Source organism: Hemiscyllium ocellatum, chromosome 2 (genome assembly GCF_020745735.1).
Source record: "Hemiscyllium ocellatum isolate sHemOce1 chromosome 2, sHemOce1.pat.X.cur, whole genome shotgun sequence".
NCBI lineage: Eukaryota > Metazoa > Chordata > Chondrichthyes > Orectolobiformes > Hemiscylliidae > Hemiscyllium > Hemiscyllium ocellatum.
The window spans coordinates 96,793,842-96,821,188 of record NC_083402.1 but is presented as its reverse complement, the minus strand read 5'-3'; the positions used below and the strand labels follow the sequence as shown (position 1 = coordinate 96,821,188).

The 27,347-nt window shown below is 43.1% G+C and overlaps 1 protein-coding gene across 2 annotated transcripts in view; it reads left to right on the top strand.

Moving 5' to 3' along the window:
* Positions 1-2,143: 2,143 nt before the first annotated feature.
* Positions 2,144-27,347, top strand: part of auh (AU RNA binding protein/enoyl-CoA hydratase) — a 331,460-nt gene continuing 306,256 nt past the window's right edge. For both annotated transcript variants that reach the window (XM_060845395.1, XM_060845386.1), the window contains exon 1: positions 2,144-2,410. In XM_060845395.1, coding sequence (XP_060701378.1) covers positions 2,167-2,410 — 244 coding nt within the window. In that variant the 5' untranslated portion in view covers positions 2,144-2,166. The remainder of the gene's footprint in view (positions 2,411-27,347) is intronic.

Sequence of the window (27,347 nt, the reverse complement as noted above, 5' to 3'; positions counted from 1 at the left end):
TAATTGGAAGTACACTAGCTTTCGGAGCGACCCTCCTTCATCAGGTGATAGTGGAGGGTTCAACCCTAACAGAGTTTATAGGAAAAAATTACAGTGTGATGTAACTGAAATTATACATTGAAAAATTGATTGTCTGTTAAGCCTTTCATCTGTTAGAATACAGTGATAATTTCACTTCTTTCATGTGTAAATCACAAAACCTTTTTTAAAAAAAAGTTGCGTTCTCTGGTTAGCTGTTAACAATGGTGGTAGCTAGACAATATGTTGAAGGTAAAAATCAACGAGCTGCTCTTTGGATACTGCCTGAACTGCTGTGCTCTTCCAGCACCACTGATCCAGAATACATTGAAGGTGTTGGCCCCCTGTGTTCTCTGTCTATGCCATGATGTTTAGATTGATTCTAATAAAAAAAGTGAGATAACAGAGTTTTACAGAAATTCATGCAGTTTTTGAGCTCAGAGTTCTGAGCATGAATGCATGCAATGTTTGAGCAAAGTACAATGTAACCCAGCAAGTACAAATTCACCCCACACAATATATGTGTGCATGTGGGTCTTTGTTTATCTGTCTGTATGTGTCTGTCTGGGTTGGGGGTTGTGAGTGTGAGAAAGTGTATGTGTGTGTGTGTAGTGAGTGTAGAGTGTCTTAAGTCTGTGAGGGAGTGCATGTGAGAGTATGGGAGCATGTGTGTCTGTGTGCGCATCTGTGTGTATGTGTGCATCGGAGTGCCTGTATGTGTGTGTGAGAGTGTGTCTGTGTAGGAGTATCTGTGTGTATGTATTGGAGTGCCTGTGTGTGTGAGAGTGTGTGTATGTGTAGGAGTATCTGTGTGTGTGTGTATATACACACAGATACTCCTACACACACACACACACAGGCACTCCTATGCACACATACACACGGACACACAGATGTGCACACAGACACCCACACACCCCCTCACAGACTTAAGACACTCTGCACTCACTACACACACACACTTTCTCACACTCACAACCCCCAACCCAGACAGACAGACACACACAGACAGGCAAAGACCCGCAGGCACACATATATTTTGTGGGGTGGATTTGTACTTGCAGGGTTACATTGTACTTTGCTCAAAAACTGCATGCATTCATGGAGAACTCTGAGCTCAAAAACTGCATGAATTTATGTAAAACTCCATTATCTCACTTTTTAGATTAGAATCAATCTAAACATCATGGCATAGACAGAGAACAAAGGGGGCCAACACCTTCAACATATTACATAGAACATAGAAAAATACAGCGCAGTACAGGCCCTTTGGCCCTCGATGTTGCGCTGATCCAAGCCCACCTAACCTACACTAGCCCACTATCCTCCATATGCCTATTCAATGCCCGTTTAAATGCCCAGAAAGAGAGAGAGTCCACCATTGCTACTGGCAGGGCATTCCATGAACTCACGACTCGCTGAGTAAAGAATCTACCCCTAACATCTATCCTCTACCTACCACCCCTTAATTTAAAGCTATGCCCCCTCGTAATAGCTGACTCCATACGTGGAAAAAGGTTCTCATGGTCAACCCTATCTAAATCCCTAATCATCTTGTACACCTCTATCAAGTCACCCCTAAACCTTCTTTTCTCCAATGAAAACAGCCCCAAGTGCCTCAGCCTTTCCTCATACGATCTTCAGTGCCTCAGCCTTTCCTCATACGATCTTCCTCATATTGTCAAGCTATCACCATTGTTAACAGCTAACCAGAGGATGCAACTTTTTAAATAAAAGGTTTTGTGATTTACACATGAAGGAAGTGAAACTATCACTGTATTCTAGCAGATGAAATGCTTAACAGACAATCAATTTTGCAATGTATAATTTCAGTTATATCGCACTGTAAATTTTTGCTATAAATTGTGTTGGGATTGAGCCCTCCACTATCACATGATGAAGGAGCGTCGCTCCGAAAGCTAGTATACTTCCATTTAAACCTGTTGGACTGTAACTTGGTGTCGTGTGATTTTTAACTTAGTACACCCCAGTCCAACACCGGCATCTCCAAATCGTAATCTACATGCAACTTCTGGGCACTGATTTCCCGAACACTGTAATATCCGCTTGGGTGAGGTGAACCAACAATAATGTGGGTTAGCGGCGACTGACAATGACGCAGGAGGTCAGAGTTGACGGCTGGTTACTATGGCGGCGTTAACCATTTTCAGTAGGTCATATCTCTCGAGCCAGGGACTTGGAGTTTGGCTTATTCCCTGCTCGGTGGTTCGGTGCTTTGGAGCCGGGGTACGGTCTGCTGTAGAAAGCAGATATGCTGTGAAGGCTGGAGTGCCGTTCCCCGGAGCGAAAAGCTTTAGTCAGAGCGCCTCAGGGTCGGCGGCTGGGCCCGGGGCGGAGCTGCGGGTATATCACCTGGAGGCGGAGTTGGCAGGTAATCCACCCATATAGGTCACCTTGGTTACTCGGAGGATAGGCTGCAACACTTGCTTATAAGAAGTATTTTTGTTTCGTTTCCTCAACTAGGTAAAGTCATCATAGTCTTACCAGACCACAAGTTTATTCTCTTCTTAGTGGAAGTTTAACCTGAGGGTTGCCGTGCCGCGGGCAAGGGGAGTGTTGGAGAAGCAGAGTCGTGCTAACCCCAGCTGGTGCATAATTTGAACCTATGCTGCTAGTAGCACAAACGGACTATCCCACCAACTGAGCTAATTTTCCAAAACGTTTCAATATGATGCTTAATCGCCTTGAAATTATATCACCTGATAAATGGTTGCTTCTTATGTAAGACTTTAGAAATTGGGCCAGGGAAATGAAACTGTCACATTTAATTTCTTTATTGGAGAAAATCAATTTAACTTCCAAGTCTTGAATACTTCAGAGCGAAAGTCAAGTTGGAGGGGACAGTATTTATGCTATAGTTTTGGAATGGTGGGGCTTTGGAGAGTAGGTGCAGGATGTTGATGGGGAAAAGATAGTTCAGTTGATGTGACTGTTCTGTCATCTCATTACAATGATGTGTCTCCTGCCGGGTTGGCTTGAAAGGGCAGACATTCCCCCTGGGATTGGGGGACGGAATTGAGGACATGATAATAAAATGTATCAAGCTTTAAGAAAGGGAAAATGGTTCACAGTTTGAAGCTGTTGAATTCAATATTAAGTCCAGAAGGCTGTAAAGTGCCTAGTCTGAAGATGAGCTGTTCCGCCAGTTTGCACTGTGATTCACCGGAACACTGCAGCATGCCGAGTATAGACAAGTGAATATGTGAGCGGATGGTGATTCAGGGAGATTTGAAGTGAGCATAGTTTCTGGAGATGAAGTTTCCAGAGAGAATCCAATATAAAAGAGAAGTTCATATTGTTCATAATATGTTACAGGTTAAGTTAAACAAATAATGCAGATGAGCAATACTACCAATACTCTGCAATAAAAAAGTGTTGGAGAAACTTAACATGTGGCAATATCTGTGGAGAGGGAAAAAGTTAATGAATGTTTCACTTCTCGGAGATTATTTAAATAGTAAACACTTTCAGATCAAAGTGGAACTTTTATATTTTATATTTTGTAATTCTTAGATTAGTTTAGATTAGATTACTTACAGTGTAGAAACAGGCCCTTCGGCCCAACAAGTTCACACCGACCTGCCGAAGCACAACGCACCCAGACCCATTCCCCTACATTTACCCCTTCACCTAACACTACGGGCAATTTAGCATGGCCAATTCACCTAACCTGCACATTTTTTGGATTATGGGAGGAAACCGGAGCACCTGGAGGAAACTCACGCAGACACGGGGAGAATGTGCAAACTCTACACAGAGTCACCTGAGGCAGGAATTGAACCCGGGTCTCTGGCGCTGTGAGCTAGCAGTGCTAACAACTGTGCCACCGTGCTGCCTGTGTTATGACTTAAAGCAGGCTCTAGCCATGACAAGAATAAAGTATTTGGTCTCAGTCTGGTGTCAGGCATACTTCATATCCTATCCAGTGAAGTTGGTTTTGTGTGGTTTAATGTATTGAACCTGGGCAAGTTGGCTTGAGAGAGAACATTGTTGTTGGGCTAGCATTCTTGCTGCTGCATTGGAGGACCTGATGCTGATACTTGTGTGCTTTGATGTGCCTGCTTTTAGGTAGTTCAAGTCTCCAAAATTTAGAAAAGTGCAGGAAACACTGGAGCCAGGTAAAACCTGATGTTAACCTTGGGTTTGTGGTCATGATCCTCCAGTTATTCACTTCCTTATCTGACTAAATCAGCACTTTTGAGGCCATGATGATTCTTATCATCTTTGACAAAAAGAGGCTTGTAAGATACGGAATTTGTCCCTTTTTTTAGGATCGTAATTGATGGGTGGAAGTGTTGTGCTTTTAGAGCTGTTTGAAAAAGACCTTCATTTTCAGGAATTATGTACTGATATTTCCTCATATGCTTTGGAGTAGAAATTGACTGTGACCTGGAGCTCAGTTTCTGAGTGGGTTTGTTAACCATCATGTACATCCAGAAATCCTTTGCATTCGGAATGATTTTGATTTTTGGATTGAAGGAGAAGTAGAATGAACAGGTTCTCTTCTGTTCTGTAAATTATTTCTGCATCGGTGGGTAATTTGCAGACGTTGTGATGCAGTGTGTTGCCAACAGTGTAGGTTCAATTCCCACACTGGTTGAGGTTCCCATGACAGACTCTCCTTCTCAATCTCTCTGCTCACCTGAGGTGTGGTGATCCTCAGGTTAAACCATCAGCAGTCCTCTCTCTTTGCGAGGGCAGCCCTAAGGTTTGGTAATGGTAACTTTTTCATACTTTTTGTATATGTGCATGAAGTATTAATGGTGGCAGGGCAGATTGAGTGAGAGAACAAGTAATGAATCCCTATTGGGAGATAAGCACGAGAGTCCTGACTAAGAAAACCAAAAGGCCAAACTATTATTAAAATGGGCAACAGATTCAAAGTTGTCAGTGGGGGGGGGGGGATCTCGGTGTACAAATCGCAGAAAGTGAGTATGTAGGTGTAGCATATAATAAGAAGGGCAGATGGAATCCTGGCATTTACTAAAAAAGGTCCAGGTTATATAACTAAGGAAGTTGTTGTGTCAATTAGGTAATGTGTTTAGTGAGACTGCACCTGGCGTAGTGTGTCCAGTTCTGGTCTCCTTGAGGAAGGATTTGGGGCCACTGGAGGCAGTTCAGAGAAGGTTCATCAGGTTGATTCCACAGATGAAAGGGCTGTTGTATGAGGAGTGGATGGATAATATGAACTTGTACTGCCTGGGGTTCAGGAGAATGAGCTGAGATCTGATTGAAGTATATAAAATGCTAAAGGGAGAGGATAAGGTGAACGTTGAACAGATGTTCCCCACTGTGTGGAGTCATAGACAAGAAGTTATGGATACAGAGTAAGATAAGGTAGGTTCAACACTGGGACGAGGAGAAACTACTCTCAGAGGGTTGTGACTCTGTGGAACTCACTGCTCCAGAGTGCAGTGGAGGCAGAATCAATCAAAATATTCAAGAAAGAAATGGATATGTTTCTGATGAAAAGCAGGATCATGGGCAATGGGGAGCGGGCAGGAAAGTGGAGTTGAGATCAGTCATGATCATGTTAAATGGCAGAGCAGGTTCAAAAGGCAGAATTGCCTACTCTCCCTCTGCATTATTGGAAGGGTGTGGAAGTTTTGGAAAGGGTTCAGAGGAAATTTACTAGAATGTTGTCTGGTATGGAGGGAAGACCTTACAAGTAAAGGCTGAGGGATTTGAGGCTGTTTTCATTAGAGAGAAGAAGGTTGAGAGGTGACTGAATTGAGACATGCAAGATAATCAGAGGGTTAGATAGGGTGGACAGTAAGAGCCTTTTTCCTAGGATGGTGATTGCTAGCATGAGGGGACATAGCTTTAAATTGAGGGGTGATAGATATAGGACAGATGTCAGAGGTAGTTTCTTTACTCAGAGTAATAGGGGCATGGAACGCACTGCCTGCAACAGTAGTAGACTTGCCAACTTTAAGGGCATTTAAATGGTCATTGGATAAACATATGGGTGAAATTGGAATAGTGTAGGTTCGATGGTGTTCTGTGTACAGTGTGGACCCAGGCCATTTAGCCAACAAGTCCACACCGACCCATCCAAGAGATCCCACCCAGATCCAATACCCTACCCTGTTGCTCTACATTTCCCCTGACTAATTCCCCTAGCCTACATATCCCTGAAAACTACAGGCAACTTAGTGTTGCCAATTCACTTAACCTGCAAATCTTTGCATTGTGGGAGGAAACTGGAGCACAGTGTATTCAAAGAGAACATATACTCTATGAACATGGCAACAAACCTAACCAAGCAGACAGAATGCTCCCAGAAACCTTAGCCACTTTCCACGACGTCAAAGACATCTCAGAAATGACAGCTAGACTACTCAGACCTTTTGGCATCATGGTAGCCCACAAAACTGCCAACATACTAAAACAGCAGCTAGTGAACTTGAAAGACCCTATACAGACAACAAGCAAAACTAATGTCATTTACAAAATACCTTGCAAGAACTGTAACAAACCCTACTTTGGACAAACAGTGGGAAAACTAGCCACCAGGATACATGAACATCAACTAACCACAAAAAAAGACATGACTTACTCTCATTAGTATCCTTACATACAGATGAGGAAGGACACCACTTTGACTCCGACAACACATCCATCTTAGGACAAGCCAAACAGAGACACGCACAAGAATTCCTAAAAGTGTGGCATTCCAACCAGAACTCTGTCAACAAACACATTGACTTTGACCTCATTTACCACCCTTTAGGAAAAACAACAGGAAATGACATCACCACAGGAAATGACATCACCAACCCAAGGAAGCCTAAACATATAAATTGAAAGGGTGTCAATAACACCAGTGTTTCACTGGAGGATCATCGATGATGTTACCTAGTATGGTGACAAGCTATCTGAAAACTAACCTTCCAGTTCAGTGAGCAAACTTACATCAAAGTTCCAAAAGTGGCCTAACCAATGTCCTGTACAGCCACAACATGACCTCCCAACTCCTGTACGCCATGCTCTGATCAATAAAGGAAAGCATGCCAAACATCGCTTTCACTATCCTATCTACCTGTGACTCTGCTTTGAAGGAACTCGGAAGCTGCACTCCAAGGTCTCTTTGTTTAACAACATTCCCCAGAAACTTACCATTAAGTGTATAAGTGCTGCTATGATTTGCTTTTCCAAAATGCATGCCCTTGCATTTATCTAAATTAAACCACTCCTCAGCCCATTTTCCCATCTGATCAAGATTCTGGTGTGCTCCGAGGTAACCACCTTTGCTGTGCACTACACCTCCAATTTTAGAGTCATATACAAACTTACGAATTGTACCTTCTATGTTCACATCCAAATTATTTATATAAATGACAAAAAGTAGTGGATCCAGTACCAATCCTTGTGGCACCCAATTCTTGTAGTCACAGGCCTCAAATCTGAAAAACCACCCTCCATCCCCATCCTCTGTCTTCTACCTTGGAGCCAGTTCTGTATCCAAATGGCTAGTTCTCCCTGATGATGTTACCTAGTATGGTGACAAACTATCTGAAAACTAATCTTCCATGAGATCTGAACTTGCTAACTAGTCTCCCATAAGAACCTTGTTGAACAACTTACTGAAGTCCGTATAGATCAAGTCCCTTATCAATCCTCTTTGTTACTACTTCAAAAAACTCAATCAGGTTCGTGAGACATGATTTTTCATGCACAAAGCTATGTTGACTGTCCCTAATCAGTCTTTCAAATATGTGTAACACCAGTCCTTTAGGATTCCCTCCAACAATTTGCACACCACTGATGTCAGGCTCACTGGTCTATAGTTCCCTGGCTTCTCCTTACCACCTTTTGTAAATAGTGGCACGGCGTTAGCCAACCCCCAGTCTTCTGGCACCTCTCCTGTGAGTATCGATGAAGCGAATATCTCAGCAAGGGGCCCAGCAATCACTTCCCTACCTTCCATAGAGTTCTAGGGTACACCTGATCAGGTCCTGGGGATTTTGTATCCACTTTTATATGTTTCAAAAATCCAACACCACCTCCTCTGTAATATGGACATTTTTCAAGATATCACTGTCTCTTTACCCACCTTCTATATCTTCCATGTCCTCTTTCACTGTAAACACTGATGCAAAGTACTTATTTAATATCTCCTCCATCTCCTGTGGCTCCATGCATAGGCTGCCTTCTGATCTTTGAGGGCCCTATTCTATCCCTAGTTACCATTTTGTCCTTAACGTATTTATAAAAACCCTTTGGATTCTCCTTAAACCTATGTTCCCATTTTGCTCTCCTGATTTCCCTCTTGAGTATTCTCCTACTGCCGTTATACTCTTCTAAGGATTCACTCGATCGCTCATGTCCATGCCTGACTTATGCTTCCTTCTTTTTCTTAACCAAAACTTCAATTTCTGTAGTCTTCCAGCATTCTTGACACATACCAACCTTTCCTCCTCCCTAATAGCAATATACTGTGTCTGGACTCTCGTTATCTCTTTTTTTTAAGGCTTCCTATTTCCAGCCATCCCTTCACCTGTGAATATCTGCCCCCAATCAGTTTTTGAAAGTTCTTGCCTAATATGTCAAAATTAGCCTTCCTTCAATTTAAAACTTCAACTTTTAGATCCGGTCTATCCTTTTCCATCACTATTTTAAAACTAATAGATGGCTTCTGGCCCCAACCTGCTCCCCCACTGATACCTCAGTCACCTGCCCTGCTTTATTTCCCAAGAGTAGGTCAAGTTTTGCATCTTCTCTAGTAGGTACGTCCAGTTCGGTAGTCTATAATACAATCCCAGTAAGGTGATCACCCCTTACTTCACAGTTCCACTCAAATACCTTCCCTGGATGTGTTCCCAGGAATATCCTCCATAAGGACAGCAGTCCTTATCAAAAACACCACTCCCCCACCACCACCACCACCACCACCACCACCTTTTCTATTCTTGCTATTGCATTTGTATCCTGGAACATTAAGCTGCCAGTCCTGTCCATCCCTGAGCCACCTTTTTATTATTGCTGTGATATCCCAATCCCATGTTCCTAACACGGGACTGAGTTAATCTGCCTTCCCTGTTCGGCCTCTTGCATTGATATAAATGCAGTTAAATTTATCAGTCCTATCTTGTTCTCTGCTTTGTTCCTGCCTACCCTGACTGTGTGACTTGCTCCCTTTACCAACTGTACCAGTTTCAGCTTGATCTCTTTCCTCACTATTTCCCTGGGTCCCACCCCCTGACCTTACTAGTTTAAATCCTCCTGAGCTGCTGTAGCAAATCTTCCTGCCAGCATATTAGTTCCCTTCCACTTCAGGTGCAATCTGTCCTTTTTGCATAGACCATAGACCATAGACCATAGAACAATACAGCACAGAACAGGCCCTTCGGCCCACGATGTTGTGCCGAACATCTATCCTAGATTAAGCACCCATCCATGTACCTATCCAATTGCCGCTTAAAGGTCGCCAATGATTCTGACTCTACCACTCCCACGGGCACCGCATTCCATGCCCCTACCACTCTGTGGGTAAAGAACCCACCCCTGACATCTCCCCTATACATTCCACCCTTCACCTTAAATTTATGTCCCCTTGTAACACTCTGTTGTACCCGGGGAAAAAGTTTCTGACTGTCTACTCTATCTATTCCTCTGATCATCTTATAAACCTCTATCAAGTCACCCCTCATCCTAAGAGATGCTAATGATCCAGAAATGTGAACCCTTCTCCCCTGCACCAGCTCCTCAGTCATGCATTCAGCTGCTCTATTATCCTATTCTGATCCTCACTAGCTTGTAGCATTGGGAGTTATTCAGATATTACTGCCCTTGAGATCTTCCTTTTTAAAATTTTTGCCTAACTTTCTATATTCTCCCTTCACTCTACTAAAGGCCATATTTGCTCCTTCACAATTTACACACCCAGAAAGTCTTTTTGCTCTTAAAAAAACAGTGCTCTTGGACAACCAGGTTTATATTTTTAAAGTTTAATCAAGAGACAGATCTCAATAAAACATAATCAAGAAAGAACCCACTCTACTCACTACTGTAGCCTTACCACAAGGTTGCACATTAAAACTATGCACTTATCTGTTACTGTGCTGAGTGATATACAGCATGGAAACAGATTATTTGGTCCAACTCGTCTATACTGACCAGATATTCTAAATTAATCTAGTCCCACTTGCCAGCACTTGACCATATCCCTCTAAACCCTTCCTATTCATGTATCCATCCCGGTGCCTTTTTAAATGTTGTAATTGTACTGGCCACCACCACTTCCTCTGGCAGCTCATTCCATACACGTACCACTGTTTGTATGAAAAGGCTGTCCCTTTGTGTTCTTTAAAATCTTTCCCGTCTCCCCCTAAACTGATGCCCTCTAGTTCTGGACTCCTCCAACCCTGGGAAAAGACCCTCATGATTTTATAAACCTCAGCCTCATTGCTCCAGGGAAAACAGCCCCCCCCCCCATTCAGCCTCTCCCCATAGCTCAATCACTCCAGTACTGGCAAGATCCTTGTAAATCTTTTCTGAACCCTTGCAAGTTTCACAACACCATTCTGATAGGAGGGAGAATATTCCAAAAATTAAAATCTGATTGAAGATTTGTAGCTCGGGTATCCGTTGTTGTGGTTCTGCTCGCCGAGCTGGAAGTTTTTGCTGCAAACGTTTCGTTCCCTGGCTAGGGAACATCATCAGTGCTGTTGGAGCCTCGTGTGAAGCGCTGCTTTGATGTTTCTTCCGGTATTTATATTGGTTTGTTCTTGCCGCTTCCGGGTGTCAGTTTCAGCTGCAACTGACACCCGGAAGCGGCAAGAACAAACCAATATTAATACCGGAAGAAACATCAAAGCAGCGCTTCACACGAGGCTCCAACAGCACTGATGATGTTCCCTAGCCAGGGAACGAAACGTTTGCAGCAAAAACTTCCAGCTCGGCGAGCAGAACCACAACATTCCAAAAATTGCCCAATTAATGCCCTGTATTGCCGCATCATGACATTCTAACTCTTATAGTGAGTGCTGTGGCCAATAAAGGAAAGCATTCTAAACAGCTTTGCTATCCTATCTGCTGGAGACTTCACTTTCAAAGAATTATGAGCCTGCACTCAAAGGTCTCTTTGTTCAGTAGCACCTCACAGGACCTTTCAAAAAGCAGATAGAGATCTATAGAACAGAAAAAGGCCTGTTTGTCACCTCCAAACCAGGCAACATCCTGGTAAACCTTTTCTGTGCTGTCTTTAAAGCCTCCGCATTCTTCTGGTAGTGTTGGAAGTAGAACTGTACGCAGTATTCCAAATGTGGTGAAACTGAAGTCTTATGACATAACTTGCTGACTCTTTTATACTCTATTCCAAGACCAAAGAAGGCAAGCATGCCATAATTTGGAGATGCCGGTGTTAGACTGGGGTGTACAAAGTTTAAAAAAAACCTCACAACACTAGGTTATAGTCCAACAGGTTTACTTTGAAGCACTAGCTTTCGGAGTGTTACTCCTTCATCAGGTGGTTGTGGAGTACACAATTGTAAGACACAGAATTTATAGCAAACATTTACAGAGTGCAAAGTTAAAAATCACACAATACCAGGTTATAGTCCAACAGGCTTAATTGGAAGCACACTGGCTTTCGGAGCGATGCTCCTTCATCAGGTGATAGTGGAGGGTTCAATCCTAACACAGAATTTATAGCAAACATTTACAGTGTGATGTAACTGAAATTATACATTGGAAAATTGATTGTTAAGCCTTTCATCTGTTAGAATACAGTGATAGTTTCACTTCTTTCATGTGTAAATCACAAAACCTTTTTTGCATTCTCGGGTTAGCTGTTAACAATGGTGATAGCTAGACAATATGTTGAAGACGTTGGCCCCCTGTGTTCTCTGTCTATGCCATGATGTTTAGATTGATTCTAATCAAAAAAGTGAGATAACATAGGGTTTACATAAATTCATGCAGTTTTTGAGCTCAGAGTTCTCCATGAATGCATGCAGTTTTTTTTAGCAAAGTGCAATGTAATCCTGCAAGTACAAATTCACCCCACAAAATATGTGTGCATGTGGGTCTTTGTCTGTCTGTATGTGTGTGACTGTCTGGGTTGGGGGTTGTGAGTGTGAGAAAATGTATATGTGTGTGTGTAGTGAGTGCAGAGTGTCTTAAGTCTGTGAGGGAGTGCGTGTATGTGTGTCCTTGTGTATAGGTGTGTGTGTGTGTGTATGTAGTGCAATGATGGTCACCTATAATGTGACATGAACCCAAGGTCCCGGTTGAGGCCCTCCCTATGGGTACCGAACTTAGCTATCAGCCTCTGCTCGGCCACTTTTCTCTGCTGCCTGTCCCGAAGATACCACCATTACGTGGTGGACTATGTCCACACTCTGACACGTCTTGCAGAGTCTACCGTGACAGGGTTGTATGGAGCTGTCCTGAGAGCTGGGCAGCTTGTTACGAACAATGATCTGTTTGAGGTTTGGCAGTTGTTTAAAGGCAAATAGTGGAGGTGTGGGGAAGGTCTTGGTGAGGTGCTCATCCTCATTGATAATGTGTTGCAGCTCATGAAGAACATGGCATAATTTTTCAGCTCCTGGGAAATACTGAACAATGAAGAGTATCCTGTCAGTTGAACACGTGTCTGTCTCCTGAGGAAGTCATTACGGTTCCTTGCTGTGGCACGTTGGAACTGGCGGTCGATGAGTTGTGCATCATACCCCGTTCTTGTGAGGGCATCCTTGAGTACTTCCAGGTGTCCGTCACGTTCCTCCTCATCTGAGCAGATCCGGTATATGCGTAGGGCTTGTCCATAGGGGATGGCTGTTTTAATATGTTTTGGGTGGAAGCTGGAGAAGTGTAGCATTGTGAGGTTGTCTGTGGGTTTGCGGTAGAGTGTGGTGCTGTGGTGTCCATCCTTGATGGAGACGTATGTGTCCAAGAATGAGACAGATTGTCGAGAGTAGTCCATGGTGAGTTTGATGGTGGGATGAAACTTTTTGATGTTGCTGTGTAATTTTATCAATAACTCCTCGCCATGGGTCTAGAGGAAGAAAATGTCAACAATGTACATGGTGTACAATGTTGGTTGGAGATCCTGCATAGAGAAGAAGTTGTGTTCGAACCTGTGCATAAAAGTGTTGGCATATTGGTGCAAATTTGGTCCCTATGGCTGTTCCGTGTGTCTGGATTAAGAACTGGTTGCCAAAGGTGAGGACGTTGTGATCAAGGATAAAGCAGATGAGTTGTAGGATGGTGTTTGGAGATTGGCAGTTGTTGGTGTCGAGTACTGAGGCTATTGCTGCGATGCCATCATTGTGGGGGATGTTGGTGTAGAGTGTGGAAATGTCCATTGTTACGAGGAATGTTCCTGGTTCGACTGTTGGTGCTAAGTTTCTAAGAAATCCGTAGTGTCGCGACAGAAGCTGGAGATCCCCTGCACAGTAGGTTTCAAGATGCCTTCCACATAGCCGGAGAGATTCTCACAAAGGATCCCATTGCCCGACACAATGGTGACACGTCCTGGTGTGTTGGCTTTGTGTACCTTTGGAAGGCAGTAGAAATCGCCTACATGAGAAGTACTTGGGATGAGGGCACGTAGGGAACTCTGAAGGACTGGATCCAAAATTCTGATCAGTGTGTTTAATTCTTGGGTGTGTTCTTTGGTTGGATTAGCTGGTAGTTGCCTGTAGTGTTCCTGGTTGTTCAGTTGTCGGTACACTTCCTTGCAGTAATCTGTTCTATTCTGAATGACAATGGCTCCTCCTTTATCTGATGGTTTGATTGGTTTTGAGAGCCTGGATGGCATTGCACTGAGAACTGGTGATGTTTTGCTCTACCTTGTGGCTATGGCTGATGAATCTGGCATTTATGTATTTCCTGACGGTTTGAGCATCCATGTCAAGCCCAGGGCAGCGGCCCTCCAGTGGGGTCCAAGTCGCTCCTCTACACATCCCTGTGATGACTGTTCCAGTTCATCAGTGGGCTCATTTACAGTGTGATGTAACAAATTATACATTGAAAAATACCTTGATTGTTTGTGAAGTCTTTCATCTATTAGAATAACCATGTTAGGTTCATTTCTTTCATATGTAAATCACAAAACGTTTTTTTAAAAGGTTACATTCTCAGGTTAACTGTGATAATTGGTGTCAGCCAGATAAGATATTGAAGGTGTTAGCCCCCGTGTGCTCTTGTCTGAGCCATAATGTTTAGACTGATTTTAATCTTAAAAAGTGACTTAACAGGGTCTTACGTGGATTAATGTAGTTTTAGACCAAAGTACGATATAACTCTGCAAGTACAAATTCACCCCACAAACATATATATGTGTGTGTGTGTGTGTGTGTGTGATCTGTCTGTCTGTCTCAGGTGGGGGGTTGTGAGTTCTGAGAGAGACAGAGTATATGTGAAATCGAGCAGAGGCAATGGATGAATGAGCACAACAATCAACAGGCAGGAGTGTTGCCTCCCGATTGAAGAACACTTGAGCAGTCCAGGACATTTGACCTTGGACCTTCGGGTGACCATCCTCCAAGGCGGACTTCGGGACAGGCAGCAGCGAAAAGTGGCCGAGGGGAGGCTGATAGCTAAGTTCGGTACCCATAGGAAGGGCCTCAACCGGGATCTTGGGTTCATGTCACATTACAATTGACCACCATTGCACTCTATATGTACATGCACATGCGCGCACTCCTATACACACACATACATAAACAGACACGCACGCCAACACTCAAACACACTCCTACAGACACACACGCTCCCAAACTCTCACATCCTCTCACAGACTTAGACCCATTTACAGTCTCTCTCTCTCTCTCTCTCTCTCTCACACACACACACACACACACACACACACACACACACACACACACACACACACACACACACAACCCATCCCTCCACACATGCATGCATCCTTTCATAGACTTAGATCCTCTCACACTCAACCACCCACCCGAGACACACACGCATACTTACACATATATGTTTGTGGGTAAATTTGAACTTGCAGAGTTACATTGTAATTTGCTCAAAAATTGCATGAATTCATGTAAGATTCTGTTAATTCATTTTTTAGATTAGAGTCAGTCTAGACATTATGGCTCAGACAACAGCACACAGGGGGCTAACACCTTCAACATCTTATCTGGCTGACCTCAATTGTTACAGCTAACCTGAGAATGTAACTTTTTTTTTAAAGTTTTGTAATTTACAAATAAAAGAAGTGAAACCATCATGATTATTCTAATAGATGAGAGACTTAACAAATAATCAAGGTATTTTTGAATGTATAATTTCAGTTACATCACACTGTAAATGTTTGCTATAAATTCTATGTCTTACAGCTGTGTACTCCACAACCATCTAATTTAGATTAGATTAGATTAGATTAGATTACTTACAGTGTGGAAACAGGCCCTTCGGCCCAACAAGTCCACACCGACCCACCGAAGCGCACCCACCCAGACCCGTTCCCCTACATTTACCCCTGCACCTAACATTATGGGCAAGTTAGCGTGGTCAATTCACCTAACCTGCACATTTTTGGAGATGAAGGAGCAGCGCTCTGAAAGCTAGTGCTTCCAAGTAAACCTGTTGGACTATAACCTGATGTTGTGTGACTTTTTAAGCATGCTAAATGTCGCCTTGACCACTATTCCTCTTGTGTTGCTACTTCCAGGAAACTATGGACCTGCACACCTAGTGGTCTCTGAATGTTAATGCTTCTTAGGGTTCTGCCATTTACTGTGTACTTCCCTACTGCATTTTCCCTTCGAAAATACAGCAATTCTTATTTGTCCAGATTAAACTTCATCTGCCATTTCTCCACCAAGGTCTCCAGCCTATCTGTATCATGCTGTATCCTCTAGCAAATCCCCTCGCAGTCTGCAGCTCCCCTAATATTTGCGACACCTGCAAACTTACAAATCAGGCCATGTACGTTCTCCTCCAAATACATTTTATGTATTCCAAACAACAGGGGTGCCAGCACTGATCCCTGCAGAACACTACTGGTCACAGATCTCCACCAAAAAAATGCCCTTCCACTGCTTATCAGCCTGCCACGAGGGACCTTGTCAAAATGTGTTGTTGAAGTCCATACAGAGAACATCTTCTGCCCTGTCCTCATCAATCACCTTTGTCACTTCCTCAAAAAACTGAATCTAGTTTGTGAGACATGACCTTTTCTGTACAAAGCTATGCTGCTTATCACTAATAAATCCATATTTTTCCAAATGTGAGTAAATCCTATCCCTAAGAATCTTGTCCAATTATTTTCCTACCACTGATTTAAGTCTTTCTGTTGTCCTTCTTAAACAAGAAACCAAGTTGGCTATTCTTCAATCCTGTAGTCACAAGAGAGGTGTCAATGAGGATTTCGTATAAGGTCCCAACAGTTGCCTCACCTGCCTCTCTCAGCATTCTAGAATAGATCCTAGGTTAGAACCTGGATTGTCTTCCTTACTGCTTTTTCAAAACACCAAACACCACCTTTTTTATACAAGACATGTCCTAGAATATTAACATACACCTCCTGACATACACCTCACCATCTATCATATCCTTCTCGTTTGTGAATATTGATGCAAAATATTTCCTCACCCACTCCCTCTGGCTCCATGCATACCACCTCACACTTATTTGGATTGAATTCCGTTTGCCACGGTTCAGCCTGTCCGACCAGCCAATTCTGTAATTTAAGGCTGTCCTCCTTGCTATTTATCACTCCACCAATTTTTGTATCATTCACAAATTTACCGGTCAAACGTTCTATTTGTATCTAAATCATTTGTGTAAGTCATAAACAGGAAGGGCCTCAACACTGATCTCTGTGAAATTCTACTGAACAAAGGCTCCAGTCACATAAATACTCTTCAACCCTCTGCTTCCTACTACTCAGCTAATTATGGATTCAAATAGACAAATTTCCTTCGATCCCATGAACTGTTACCTTCGCTATTAGTTTCTCATGTGTGACCTTTGCTGAAATTCATGTAGACTATATCAAAAGCATTGCCATCGTCTGTACACCTGGTTATCTCTTTGAAAAATGCATACACATTGTCAGTTATGACCTCTTAATGAAACCAAGCTGACTGGTCTTGATTATTAGGAGAAAGTGAAGTCAGCAGATGCTGGAGAGTCAGTCAAAAAGGATGGCTCTGGAAAGCACAGCTGGTCAGACAACATTCGAGGAGCTGGAGATTCGACCTTTCGGGCATAAGCCCTTCATCAGGAATGTGGAGGGGGGAGGGGAATAAGAGATAAATGTGGGGTGGGGCTGGAGGGAAGGTGATTGGTAGATGCAGGTGAGAGGTAATTATGATAGGTTGGTGGGAGGGCAGAGTGGAGAGATGGGAAGGAAGATGGACAGGTGAGGAGGGTTGGATCTGGGATAAGGTGGGTGGAGAGGGGATTTGGAAACTGGTGAAGTCAGTGTTGAGGTGGCCCAGGACTTGCATGTCCTTAGAGGAGTGATAGTGGGAGAGGGGGAGTTGAAGTACTCAGCCACAGGGTGAGGTTGTTTGGTGTGTGTATCCAGAAGGTGTTCCCTGAATCGCTTGGCGAGTTGGCGTCCTGTCTCCCTGATATAGAGGAGACCACATCGAGAGCAATGGCTGCAGTAGATGAGTGGGTGGATGTGCAGGAAAATCTCTGCCAGATATGAAAAGATCCTTTCGGGCCTTGGATATAGGTGATCGGGGAAGTGTGGATGCAGTGGCAGCAAAGGAAGGTGCCTGGTGTGGAGGGTGAGTTGGTAGAGGCATGGACCTAACGAGGGAGTCGTGAAGGCAATGGTCTCTCCGGAACGCAGATAAGGGTGGGTGGGAAATATATCTTTGATGGTACGGTCTGACAGTTGGTGGTGGAAGTGACGGAGGATAATGTGCTGTATCTGGAGATTTGTGGGGTGAGGGTGGGTGGCTGGAGGTGTGGGTGTATCTATCCTTTTTGCTATTGGGGTTCAAGAGCAGAGGTGCGGGAAGTGGAGGAGATGTGCTGGAGGGAATTGCTGAGCGGTAGGTGGGGAGATTGCAGTCTAAAATAAGAGGACAACTGGAGTATCCTGGAGTGGAATTGGTTCTCTTGGGAGCAGATCCGGCAGAGGTGGAGGAATTTGGAGTAAGTGATCGCGTTTTTGCAGGAAACTGTTTGGGAGGAGATGTAGTCAAGGTAGCTGAGGGAGTTGGTGGGTTTGAAATAGATGTCATTTTTGAGTCGGCTGCCAGAGATGTAGACGGAGAGGTCCAGGAAGGGGAAGGAGGTGTCGGAGATGGTCCATGTGTACTTGAGGTCAGGTGAAAGGTGTTGGTAATGTTGCTGAACCAGTCAACCTCCTTGTGGAAACAAGGAGGTGGTACTTGTACTGTCATTGATGTAGTGGTGGGGATTGGTGCCACTGTAACTACGGAAGGTAGACTGTTCCATGTAACCTACGAAGAGGCAGGCACAGCTGGGGCCCATGCAGGTGTCTATGGCTATCCCTCTAGTCTGATTGGAAGTGGGAGGATTTGAAGGAGAAGTTGTTGAGGGTGAGAATCAGTTCTGCCAATTGACTGACTGTGTCAGTGAAGGGGGCATAGTTAGGTCAGCTTGTGTCCCAATCAAATGTGGGGAATTCCTGGACCAAGGAGGACAGTAAAAAGTTGAGATATGAGGAGATGAGACAGCAGCAATGTGGCAGCAGCGGGTAGACACAATAGGTTGACCGGAGCAGTCAGGTTTGTGGATTTTGGGTAAGAAGTAAAATTGGGCAGTGTGTGATTTGGGAACTGAGGTTGGAGGCTTTAAGTGGGAGATCTCCTGAGATGATGAGGTTGTGGATAGTTTGGGAGATGATGGTTTGGTGATGGGAGGTGTGGTCATGGTTGGGGAGTATATAGAAGATGGTGGGACACCCTATGCTGACTTCTTACTCTCCCTTGACCTCTTTATTGCCACCTGCCATCGTGACATTGACAGTCTCAACCTGTCCAATCTCTCTTCTTCAGAATGCGCAACCTCCCACTCCAACCCCAACCTCTCCATCAAACCAGCTGATAAGGATGTGCAGCGGTGTTCTGGAGCACAAGTCTCCATCTCATAGAAGCCAGGCGCCAACTCGCTGACACCTCCTCCTACTGCCCCCCTCTACCACAACCGCACCTCTCATCACCAAACCGTCACCTCCCAAACCATCTACAACCTTATCACCTCTCGGAATCTCCCATCCTCACCCTCCAACCTCAGAGAACCAAGTGGTGCAGGGTTGGGGAACTATCTCTTACCCAAAGTCCACAAGCCCATCTGCCTTAGTTGACTATTATTTCTACCTGCTCCTGCTCCACTGAACTTATGTCCTCCTATCTCAACCCTGTTCAGAAATCCCCATATACATTCGGGACACTAGCCGTGCCCTCCACCTCCACCGTGACTTCTGGTTACCCTACCCGCAACACCTCATCTTCACTATGGACATTCAGTCACCATACACCTCCATCCCCCACAGCGAAGGCCAATAAGCCCTCCATTTCTTTCTCTCCTGTTGACTTGACCAGTCCCCATCCACTGACACATACATTTGATTCGTGGAACTGGTCCTCACTCTCAACAGCATCTCCTTTGAATACTCTCACTTCCATCAGACCAGAGGAGTAGCCATGGGTATCTGGATGGGCCCTAGCTATGCCTACTTGTCATGGGATACATGGAACAGTCTATCGCCTGCAATTACACCAGCACTATCCTCTGCCTTTTCCTCCACAAGGAGGTTGAACTGTTCATCAACTTCACCAACACTTTCCATTCTGAACTCAAATTCACATGGACCATCTCTGACACCTTCCTCCCCTTCCTGGACCTCTCCATCACCAATTATGGCAACAGACTCAATGCGGACATCTATTTCAAACCCACCAACTCTCACAACAACCTTGACTTGCATCTCCTCCTCTTCTTTCTCTTTTTCCCCCCCCACCCACACACACACCATCTAAAAATGCAATCCCTTATTCCCAATTCCTCTGCCTCTGCTGTATCTTCTCCCAGGAGGAGCAATTCCACTCCAGGACATTCCAGATGGCCTCCTATTTCAGGGACCACAATTTCCCATCCCACATGATCAACAATGCCCTCCAGCGTATCTCCTCCACTTCCCACACCTCTGCCCTCTAACCCCACTCCCTCCAACTGCAAAAAGGATTGAGCACCCTCGTCCTCATTCCCTCAGTCCCCCCCACTAATCTTCAGATACTGTGCATTACTCTCTGCCATTCCTGCCACCTACAGTCAGACCTCAGCAGCAAAGATATATTTCCTGCCCCACCCCTTATCTGCGTTCTGCAGAGACCATACCCTCCGCAACTCCCTTGTTAGGTCCTTGCCCCCAACCAACCCACTGTCTACCCCCACTTCCCGACAACCTTCTTCCTTTAGTTGGCTTTCTCACATGTGGTGTCTTATTTTGAGTGGTGATGTTGAGGTGCATGCACTTTCGATGAAAAAATGGTAGTAAACCTCAGCAGCACCCTTACTATACAGCCTATGTTTATTGTCCCCAGTGCCCACTAATTAGCTTCTAACTGTTTACATTCTTACTGTCCACGTTTCGCTAAGTTTCTCAGCAGTACTCCTATGCTCATTACCTTCTGCCAATATTAGTTGCTGTAACTTGATATATTCGTTGGTTCTTGAATCTCACCATTCTATGCTTCTGTTTCAAGTCCCCAACTATTCAAGTAAATCACAAATATTTTCTAATTCTGTCAGATTGAATTTGTGACTTAGCAAATTCTTATATGCTTACCAATCCTCAAAGAAGTTAGTTTCTTTCAGTAACTTACTCAACAAATAATCACTTTACCCAGCTGCCTTCAATGCTGCCACACTTTTGCATGCAGTTTTCAAATCTGGCATCTCTCTCACAAATAACGTATTAAATTATTTTTTATTAAAAATTCCACAGTGGAGTCATTCCTTTACAAAACATTTTAAGGTGTCAAAATGTAAGTAATTTTGAGGAAAACGACAAGCATTTTGATTTAAAAATTGCAAAAAGTACAATAAAACTTGTCACCATACAGCATGTTCCACTCTTGGTGTCTCACTAAAATTGTAATACTTTTAACGTTTACAATATACATTCCATCTCAAATGTAGAGTGTCCTCTGTGTAGTGCTACTGCAGATTAAATGTTAGTGTAACAATACCTTCACATTTACATTTCATAGCCATCATTTTTATGGCACAAACTGACAAATTTTCTGTGGTATATATTCAAGAAAAAAGTAAATTCTCCCTGGGAATGCAAAATATGGGAAGTGAAGTTTATGCCATCTTTAAATTAACATTTTGTTTAACTTTTAATTATCAGCATTATGCTTTGTAATCTGATAAAATATTTTACATTGTACAACATTATAGATACATAAAATAAACAGGTAATATACCAAAATATATAGTAAAGTTGTGTCAAATACATATCTGTGATAACCAAGATCTTAGAAACCAGATAGTATTCATTCTTGCAGATACAAGGCATTAAAAAAAAGTCATTTGTAACTTTCAACATAAATCTGAACACTTTCTGATTAAGTAACAGTTAAAGTTTGATTGACACAGGCTATGTTTACTTAACAATTTTACGGCCTTGAAGGGTAGATCCCCAATTTAACAGCAGAATAAGAGAGGTCTCATTACACAGCTTTACTGTTGTCTTTATTAAACAGTATACTTATCTGATTTGCCATGTGAAAGTGTTTATCCTTAAAATATCAGCTGTGATCCCAACTGATGTTATTTCTGGACAAGTCAAATCCTGGTATGAAATCAGACTTGACTAATTAGATTTTGTTTCTTTTTAGTTTCAACAAGGTAGTCATTTAATGAAATACAAAAGCAAACATCTGTTCTTTCACAAAAAAAGAAAAAGACATACAAAAAAGAGAAAAAAAAAATAAACCAAACAATTTACATATAGCATGTGTCTAGAAATTTTGAAACATCAGATAACCACAATCCTTTCAATCCCAAATACTCTGCTTTGCAGTACCATATTTACAAAGACTCTGCCGTCATAGGAAGTGGTTCCAAAGGCTGAATCCTCTGAGAGAAGAAATTCCTCCTCATTTCAGTCTTAAGTTGGTGCCTCTTTATTCTGAGACTAGGCCTTTGCTCCTAGACTCTTCCCCCGGAGGAGGAACATCATCTCAACATTTAACCTGTAAAGTCTCTTAAGAATCCTGTATGTTTCAATGAGATCATCTCCGATTCTTCTGAATTCAGATGGGGTGAGTTCCAATCTGTTTAGCCTTTGCTCATAAGACAAGCCTTCATATCAGGAATCATCCTAGTGAACCTTCTGTGAACTGCTTCCCATGAAATAATGTCCTTTTTTAAATAAGGAGAGCAAAACTGCTCACAGTGCTCCAGGTGTGGTCTCACCAGCACCTTAAAATAAGGACCAACGTTCTATTAGTCTTCCTGATTAGAATCCTAGAATCCTAGAATCCATGCAGTGAAGAAAGAGGCCATTCGCCCCATTGAGCTTATATCTACCCACCCAGAACGAGCTTCCACCCCCACCTCTGTAAACCGGTATGGTTTAACACACCTAACCTGCAGATCTGAACACAATGGGGCAGTTTTTGCATGGGCAATCTACCTAACCTGCATATCTTTGGATTGTGGGAGGAAACTAGGAGCAAGTGAGGACTGCAGATTCCTGAAGGAGGGCTTATGCCCAAAACGTCGATTCTCCTGCTGCTCGGATGCTGCCTGGCCTGCGCTTTTCCAGCACCACACTTTTCAACTATGGGAGGAAACCACAGCACCTGGAGGAAACCCCTGCATACATGATGAGAATGTGCAAGCTCTAGACAGATAGTTACCCAAGAGTGAAATTGAACCCGGGTCCTTGATGCTGTGAGGACCTGCTGAACCGGTGTGTCAGCTTTCTTTGTTTTTGTGCACAAGTAACACAATCCTTTTGGCTTGTATCTTTCTGTAGTTGTTACCCATTTAAGTAATATGCTATTCTTTGTTTCTCCGTTTTGAAACTGAGGGGTGGCACACTGGCTAGCACTGCTGCCTCACAGCTTGAGGACCCAACCTTCGCCGACTGTGTGGAGTTTGCATCTTTGGATTATGGGACTGAACTGGAGCACCTTTTGGAAACCTATGGGTGTAATGTAGAATCCACACTGTCACTTGAGGTTGGAATTGAACCTAGGTCATTGGCACTGTGATGCAGCAGTGTTAATCACTGACACCATACCAATCCTGCTGGATTCTGAATTTATCCTGCACTCTTGAGCTATCACTGACTTCAACTACCTTTTATGTGCTTTATCTTTCAGCTTAACACTCTCCTTAACTCCCTTGGTTAGCAGTGGTTGGTTTATCTCTCCCTTAGAATATTCACCCCCCCCCCCCCCCCCCGCCTTTCTGGGATGTATTTTTGCTGAGAGTCATGAATCACTTCCTTAAAGGTTTGTCGCTGTTTGCTTACTGTCATTCCTCTAATCCATAACTCAGATTACTTAACACTTGTCATTTCGTTTAATTCTCTGTAGCTGAGTTGTTTCTGACTCGAGTATCTCACTCCTAAATTCTAACCTGTTATGATCACTACTTCTTAGGGGATCTAATATTCAGAGATTATTATTAAACCTGCCTCATTATGTATTATCAGATGCAAGATAGCTTGCTATATCATTATATTCATGACATATTGCTCAAGGAAACTATTCATAATACGTTCTGAATTTGTGGTCATAGCTACTCTTTCCAGGTTGATTAACCCAATCAACTTGAAGATTTGTCACCCATAATTATTGCTATTTTCTTTCTACATGCTGCTATTATTTGTTGGTTTGTAGCCTTTCCCACAGAGTGGTTGCCGTTTGGAGGTCTGCAACACTACTCCTACTTTTCTCCCCTTGCTGTTTTTTAGTCCAGATTGACTTCATACTATTCGAGTCTAGGTCATCTCTCACAACTGTCCATATTTCATTTGTTATTCATAATGCTACTCCACTACCTTTTCCATCCCTTCTGTCTCTCTTAAAGGTCAAATAACCCTGAATGTTAATGTCAAGTTTTAATCTCCTTCTACCCATGTTTCAGTAAAGGCTATGAGATCATATTCATTTACCTTAATTTGTGCCATCAATTTGCCACCATATCCAAATATTTTGTGCATTAAGTTTGTTCTGTTATTGAGTTTCCCTACACTTCTTTGGTTTCCTGGTACAGTATAACATTGAGTAAAAAATGAGGTCTGCAGATGCTGGAGATCACAGCTGAAAATGTGTTGCTGGTCAAAGCACAGCAGGCCAGGCAGCATCTCAGGAATAGGGAATTCGACGTTTCGAGCATAAGCATTCCTGATGAAGGGCTTATGCTCGAAACGTCGAATTCCCTATTCCTGAGATGCTGCCTGGCCTGCTGTGCTTTGACCAGCAACACATTTTCAACAGTATAACATTGACACATTCCATCATTTCCATTTATTTTGTGGTAACAATCAACCCCAATACTAATCTGTAATCCTATCTTGTCCTTTAGCTTTGATTTCAAATTTTCCTTGCAACTATCTCATGAATTCAAACCTGGTTTTCTCTAAATCAATCTTTGAGTGACATACTTATCTCTGTAATCTTCATGATCATGTGCCAATTAGCTTGGGGCTCAGGTAGTAATCTTAAGATTGTAACCTTTTTGGTTCTTCATTTTAATTTAGCCCATAGCTGCATAGGTTCCCTCTGCAGACCTCTTTCCTCTTTATACCTAATATTGTTGGTACCTACATGGACCACAGCAACATGGACCACTCCAAGTTCCTGTGTTGCCCACATGAGATTCCTGAATCTGTGCACCAGAAAGGCAACACATCCTTTGAGATTCTCAATCCTGGCTACAGAAAACAGTGTCTGTTCCCCTGACTATACAGCATGAACCAATGTTGTTGGTGTCACTCAGCATTACAAACCAGCTATCCTCCCAAACTGAGGAACTGGCAGGCATAGGACAGAATATCCTTTATTGTCTTGTTTACTCAAGTGCAGGAGAGTACAGTAAAAAGTTTATAATGTTATTTCTCATGCAATCATCTTAGGTATAAAGTACCTATGTACAAATCTAGATACAAAAAAGAGAAATAAAAAGAAAATAAATTACATTACCTCACATTGATTCATAGTATAAGTTAGAAATAAGACATAGTGAAAAGGATAAACATTACATTGCAGTAACTCAGCGCAGTGGCTTCCACACGTGATTTGACCAGCCTCGCAAACTGCTGACTGTCAACACCTCTCAGTAACAGTCCCCTCTCCCTCTCTGTCTTGTTCTTTCACCCCGCTTCTTCCTATCCCCCACACACTCTCCCAAGTATACTGCTGGAGCCACACTTAGGCCTGACTAGTCAGGTGGCACTTTCCTTCCCTTAAGAAATTCGTGAACCGGATGAGTTTTCCCCAACAATCGACAATGGTCCTGGTCGTCATTAGAATCTTAATTCAGAATTTCTTTTTGAATTCAATTTCACCATCTGCCTCATGGGATTTGAACCTGGGTCCTCAGAACATTACCTAGTTCTCCAGATTAATAGTCTATCAATAATTCCAATTGGACTATGCAAATAAGAATGTGACTATGGAATTTAAGAGTATTCAAAGATCGTAGCTCTGCCTTTGAGTGGACCTGCTGAGGGGTTTCCCTTCCCACCCAGTGGTCCTGCTAGCTTCAGGTCTTTTTATTTTATTACTTCTATGCATGCAGCTGACGGATACTGGCCCCTTCGGCAGTGCTGAAGGTTGCATTGCTGGCCTCCTATCACTTGTGTATCCTTTGCGCCTGCTCCCACCAGAGTACATCCACCATCTTTAATAGGATGTTAAGTGCAGTTGTGGATACTTTGGAGATGATCTGGAAAGTTTCATTAATGGGTACGCTTAAAACATAGGATTTGAATTCAAGCATGTCACTGAAATATTCAGCCAAATGACTTTTGAATACCCCATGTTTGTTTGGAAGGTATTTCTGCTTCTCCAAACTGGATGTCAGACTTTGTAGTTGGATAATTTAAAGACCATATATGGGCTGAGAGGTGGTTGTGGGGTAGAGCTGGAATCATCAACATATTTGTGGAACTTTGAGTGTTTTTTTGGATAATGGAGATGATATTCCATATAAGCTGGTCCAGAAGATTAGGTTACATGGTATTCATGGTGAATTGGCAACTTGGTTACAAAATTGGCTTGATCATAGAAGACACAGAATACTTGTGGGGTGGTGTTTTTCTGACCTGAGATCTGTGATCAATGGTGGTCTTCAAAGATCAGTGCTGTGATCTGTGCTTTTTGATGTACAGGGCAACCTCAATTATCCAACCGATACGGACGGGTAGTATTTTGTTTGGATAGTCAAATGTTCAGATAACGGTTTACCCAAGCATCGGGACCTTGAGATCTTGTTTGATTATCCAAATTTTGGATCATCCAATGTTCTGATAACTGAGAATATAGATGGTCTGTTTAGTACGTTTGTATATGACATTGAAAAAATGGTTGAGTTGTGGATAGTAAGGAAGGCATTCAAAGGATACAACAGGATGTAGACCGATTGGAAAGTTGGAGAAGTGGGCGGCACGGTGGCACAGTGGTTAGCACTGCTGCCTCACAGCGCCAGAGACGGGTTCAATTTCCACCTCAGACAACTGTGTGGAGTTTGCATTTTCTCCCAGTGTCTGCGTGGGTTTTCTCTGGGTGCTTCGGTTTCCTCCCACAGTCCAAAAATGTGCAGGTTAGGTGAATTGGCCATGCTAAATTGCCCGTAGTGCTAAGTGCAGGGATAAATGTAGGGGAATGGGTCTGGCTGGGTTGCTCTTCAGAGGGTCAGTGTGGACTTGTTGGGCCGAAGGGCCTGTTTCCACACTGTAAGTAATCAGTAATCTAATCAAATGGTATATGGAGTTTAATCCAGACAACTGTGAGGTGATTAGTTCTGGGAGGTCAAATATAAGAGAAAAGTTTACATTAAATGGCTGAACCCTTAGTAGAAGCAATTACTGTTTTTATGTGCTGTTGCATTGTTTTAGAACTTTGGGTAAAAAGATCAAAACAATGGTACTTTTAAAAGAAGGAAGACAGACAAAAGGTAATGACCATATGGTCAGTGACGGAGAGAGAGAAAGAAATCTATACTACTAGCTGACTGAAGTGAATTTGCACAGTTACTGCATTTGCTGTTTGAGTTCATGCATCTCTAGACATTGGAGTGTGTCTAGAAAAAATTAACAAAGAACAAAATTCACAGCTGACCTTGGAGCAACCTGTGTGGTAGAGCTCACAGCACAGGAGGAGATA